Below are 4334 nucleotides of genomic sequence, written 5' to 3'. Positions count from 1 at the left end.
CAGATCTCTGCGCCGTCTCGCCCGCCCGCCCTCCAGACCCCTCGCCTCACACCACAGAGGATGATGTGTCTGAGCCCCCCACCCCAGCCCTGCCTGAGCCCCCCAGGAGCCCCGGCACCACCATGGACACGGAGCCCCCTGGCTCCCCGCCGCCCCCTCTGGGCTCCCCTGCCTGCACCCCAGCCCCTGCCGAGCCCCCGAGGATGAGGAGATGGAGACGGGCGGCGGTGAGGGCGACTCATCGAGAAGCCCCCCTGGAGATGGCACCCATGCCAGCCCACCCCCAGAGCTGGGGCCCTTCCAGGGCCTGCCTGAGGAAGAAGAGGAGGAGGAAGAAGAAGCACCGAGGCTGGAGCGGGAGGGCACCAGCGGGAGCTCCCCACCGCTGAGTGAGGAGGACGGGCTGGAGGAAGGGCGGGCGGGGGGGAACCCTGAATCCAAGGGATCCCCTCTGCTCCTGGAGCCAGAGGAGCTGGGCCTCGAGACCCCCATGGAAGTGTGCACGGCTGGGGAGAAGCTGCTGGAACGTGGGGACGAGGGGGGCCCCGAGCCCCCTACCCTGCGCCCTCGGCCCGATATCCTCAACGAGATCTCCAACCTGAGCCAAGGGGACACGAGCAGCAGCTTCCCTGGCTCGGAGCCTCTGCTGGGCTCGCCAGACCCTGAAGGTGGGGGCTCGCTGTCCCTGGAGCTGGGGCCGGCCTCGGGTGATGCCAGCCTGCAGAAGGAGGACGCCGGGTCGCTGCCGATGGGCGCTGAGACCGACGACTCGCTGCTCTTCGAGCCAGCAGCCAAAGGGGATGCAGACAAGGGCCGGCGGCGCAGCTCCCCAGGGCGCTCCCGTGTCAAGCAGGTACAGGAGAGACCCCAGCCCTCCCAGCATCACCCTGGGGCAATGGGGTGGGATGGGGGCTGTGCTGAGGCACGCGGTGGGTTCTGGTTGGGTCACCACCCCAGCTTGCTATAACCCCTCTCTCCTCTTGGCCCCTAGGGTCGCAGCAGCAGCTTCCCTGGGCGGAGACGCCCCCGAGGTGGGTCCCATGGCACCCGGGGCCGGGGCCGTGCACGCCTGAAGTCGACCACCTCATCCGTTGACACTTTAGCAGTAAGGCTGGGCTGGGGTAAGGGTGGGGGGCTGGGGTGTCCCCGAGCTGCTAGGCAGCGGGGCTGAGAGCCGAGGATGTCCCCTCCATCCCCATCTCCTCCATCCCAGTCCCTCAGAACGGCTCGGGGAGCCCTCAGGGTTTCGATGTGGGGTGGGCTGGGGTCCTGGATGTAATGCTGTAGGGTGGGGGGCTTCATCCTACCAGCACAGGGCTGGTGCAGAGCTGGGCCCTGGGGAGAGGGCAGCTGCTGGTGGGTGGGTGGGTGGGTGGGTGGGTGTGTGTGTGTGTCCGTCCGTCCTTGTGGGCCCTGGGCTGTGGCTGTTGCCCACCAAACTGTGTGGCAAGCAAGCGGGGGTCCCTGGGCCTGAGCCCCCTGCCTGCCCTCAGCTCGCAGACGTGGAGAGCTCGCCCAGCAAGGAGGAGGATGAAGATGACGATGACACGATGCAGAACACGGTCGTCCTTTTCTCCAACACCGACAAGTTTGTGCTCATGCAGGTGAGCGGAGCGGTGCAGGGTGAGCAGGTGGGACAGGGCTGCATCCCCTCCGCTCCCCTCACACCTCCGTCCTGCAGGACATGTGCGTGGTGTGCGGCAGCTTCGGGCGCGGCGCCGAGGGTCACCTCCTGGCGTGTTCTCAATGCTCCCAGTGCTACCACCCCTACTGCGTCAACAGCAAGGTGAGTAGGGCTGGGATCAGCCTTGGGGGGAGCCGGAGGGGTTGATGCTGTGCCCAGACTCCTTTACGGCTGTGGCAACGGCCGGGGGCACACGGGGGGTGATGCCGCGTCCGTGTCGGTGCGCCCTGCCGCTCTGGCTCTGCCCTCTGCTCACCCCGCTGTCCTCAGATCACGAAGGTGATGCTGCTGAAGGGTTGGCGCTGCGTGGAGTGCATCGTCTGCGAGGTGTGTGGCAAAGCCTCCGACCCGTCCCGGCTTCTGCTCTGCGACGACTGCGACATCAGCTACCACACCTACTGCCTGGACCCGCCGCTGCAGACCGTGCCCAAAGGCGGATGGAAGTGCAAATGGTGCTCGAGGGGTCCCTGGGGGGAGCACAGGGAGGGCGGTGTGGGGCTGGTGTCGAACCCCCTGCCCTTTTCCCCAGGTGTGTGTGCTGCGTGCAGTGCGGGGCAGCTTCCCCTGGCTTCCACTGCGAGTGGCAGAACAACTACACGCACTGCGCGCCCTGCGCCAGCCTCGTCGTCTGCCCCTTCTGCCGAGAGAAGTACGTGGAGGATGATCTGCTCATCCAGTGCCGCCACTGCGATCGGTGAGCCCTGCAGCATGTGGATCTGGGGGAGGTCGGGGTGGATTTCAGCCCCATTCATCACAGTTTGGTGCTGGGGTTCATCGTCTGGCTGCTTTGGAGCTGCGCAGGGGTGTCCTGCTGAGCGAGCCTTGCAGGGTCTCATCCCAGAGGTTTTCTGCTCCCCGTTGCTGTTCTGCGTGCTGTTCCAAAGCATCCCAGTGGGGGCAGCTGCTCCGTGGGTGTCTGTGGGGTGGCTGGGGTGTGTGATTGTTCCCTGCTGCCCGCAGGTGGCTGCACGCGGCGTGCGACAGCCTCTTCACCGAGGAGGAGGTGGAGCAGGCAGCGGATGAAGGCTTCGACTGCAGCGCCTGTCAGCCCTACGTGATCAAACCGGCAGGTGAGCGCCTGGGGCGAGGGGGGAACCCGTGGGGTTGGGGGCCGTGGGGCAGTGAGGACTCACCTTTGTCTGCTTCAACCCCTGCAGCACCTGTGCCCACGCCAGACATGTTGGCCAAGGCCAAGGAGCCAGGTACGTATGGTGCTGCGGTGGGTGCCATCGGCCCCGCGGGGATCTGGCTGTGCACCCAGCTGTCTCTTGTCCCCGCCAACGCCAGCTTTTGTCCCCGCAGAGCCCCAGTATTTCCGTTTTGAGGGCGTCTGGCTGACGGAGACGGGCATGGCGGTGCTGCGCAACCTCACCATGTCCCCCCTGCACAAACGGCGGCAGCGCAAAGCCCCTCGTCTGGGTGCCCTGAATGGGGATGGGGGGCTGGAGGGGGGAGACCCCCTGGGTCCTGATGAGAAGAAGGATGGCGACCTGGACGCTGACGAGCTGCTCAAGGCTGAAGGTGCGCCTTCCCCAGTGGGTAAGCTGGGGGAAGGGGTGCTATGAGAGCCCTGCTGATACGCTTCCCCCTTTTGACAGTGGGTGTGGAGCACATGGAGTGTGAGATCAAGCTGGAGGCTCCAGCCAGCCCCGACCGCGACGTGGGGGCTGACGTGGACTCGGGGAAGGGGCTGGAGGACCCGGATGAGTGCAAGAAGAGGAAGCGCAAACCTTACCGACCTGGTGAGTGCTGCCCGTGGCTGCCCACAGCCCCAAACCTCCCTGGACCCACTGTGACCTCTGCGTGCTCCTCTGTCCCCAGGCATCGGTGGCTTCATGGTGCGGCAGCGCAAGTCCCACACCCGCCTGAAGAAGGTCCCAGCAGTGCTGGCTGAAGTGGGACGTGAGGGGCTGAGCGCAGAGGGGCACCCAGAGGATGGTAGGGACCCACAGAGCCTGTCCCCCAGCCCCTTTATGGTGTCCCCCCCATCCCCAGGGGATGGAGAGAGACTGGAGGGTACATTTTGGAGTGCTGTGATAGTGCCATACCCGAGCTCTTCCCGCAGCATAGGGACAGCCTTGAGAAGAGATGGTAACAGGGATGGTAATGCTGTTTGTAGGAGCTCCAGGGGACCTCCCTGCAGAGGGTGGCCTGGATCCAGGCTCAGCTGAGGGGGACGAGAAGAAGAAACGCCGTGCACGGAAAAAGAGCAAACTGGAAGACATGTTCCCTCCATACTTGCAGGTGGGATGGGCAGATGGAAAGAGGTTGGATGGGAACAAACGGGGATAGGAAAGATGGGGGAACCGTTCTGGCCAGGGTGGAGGTGATGGGATGGCGCAGGGCTGCATGGTGGGGGTGCTGGGGTGCTGACAGTGGCTCCTACCTTGCAGGAGGCATTTTTTGGGAAGGCACTGATGGACCTGAGCCGGAAGGCGCTGCTGGCAGCGGGCGGTGTTGGGGACGGAGCTGCCCGCCCCTCCCTGGCACAGGGTGCCCCCACGGCACAAAGGGGACCCCAACGTGGCAGGGGCTCTGCAGGGGACCCCCCCTGGGAAAGGAGGGAGACCCCCACTCATCCCCGAGGTGAGTCCAGATCGGGGAGCGTGAGTCCCAGCTCAGAGGGGCTGATGAAGGCATAGGGATGGGG

The 4334-nt window shown here is 65.7% G+C and overlaps 2 protein-coding genes across 2 annotated transcripts in view; both read left to right on the top strand.

The window, feature by feature from the left end:
- LOC104915687 (fibrous sheath CABYR-binding protein-like) overlaps positions 1–64 on the top strand; it is a 1090-nt gene extending 1026 nt beyond the window's left edge. Inside the window, exon 3 of the mRNA XM_010726601.1 lies at positions 4–64. Coding sequence (XP_010724903.1) covers positions 4–64 — 61 coding nt within the window. The remainder of the gene's footprint in view (positions 1–3) is intronic.
- Positions 7–4326, top strand: LOC104915686 (histone-lysine N-methyltransferase 2D-like). Its single transcript, XM_010726600.2, has 13 exons — positions 7–853; positions 992–1105; positions 1494–1604; positions 1682–1786; positions 1955–2136; positions 2214–2378; positions 2645–2754; positions 2842–2886; positions 2987–3205; positions 3283–3426; positions 3506–3622; positions 3804–3928; positions 4078–4326. Exons 1-13 carry the CDS (start codon positions 212–214, stop codon positions 4324–4326), a joined length of 2328 nt encoding a protein of 775 aa, XP_010724902.2. The 5' UTR covers positions 7–211.
- Positions 4327–4334: the final 8 nt, after the last annotated feature.

The sequence above is a fragment of the Meleagris gallopavo genome, unplaced genomic scaffold (genome assembly GCF_000146605.3).
Source record: "Meleagris gallopavo isolate NT-WF06-2002-E0010 breed Aviagen turkey brand Nicholas breeding stock unplaced genomic scaffold, Turkey_5.1 ChrUn_random_7180001844032, whole genome shotgun sequence".
Classification (NCBI taxonomy): Eukaryota; Metazoa; Chordata; class Aves; order Galliformes; family Phasianidae; genus Meleagris; species Meleagris gallopavo.
This window is presented reverse-complemented; position numbering and strand designations above follow the sequence as displayed.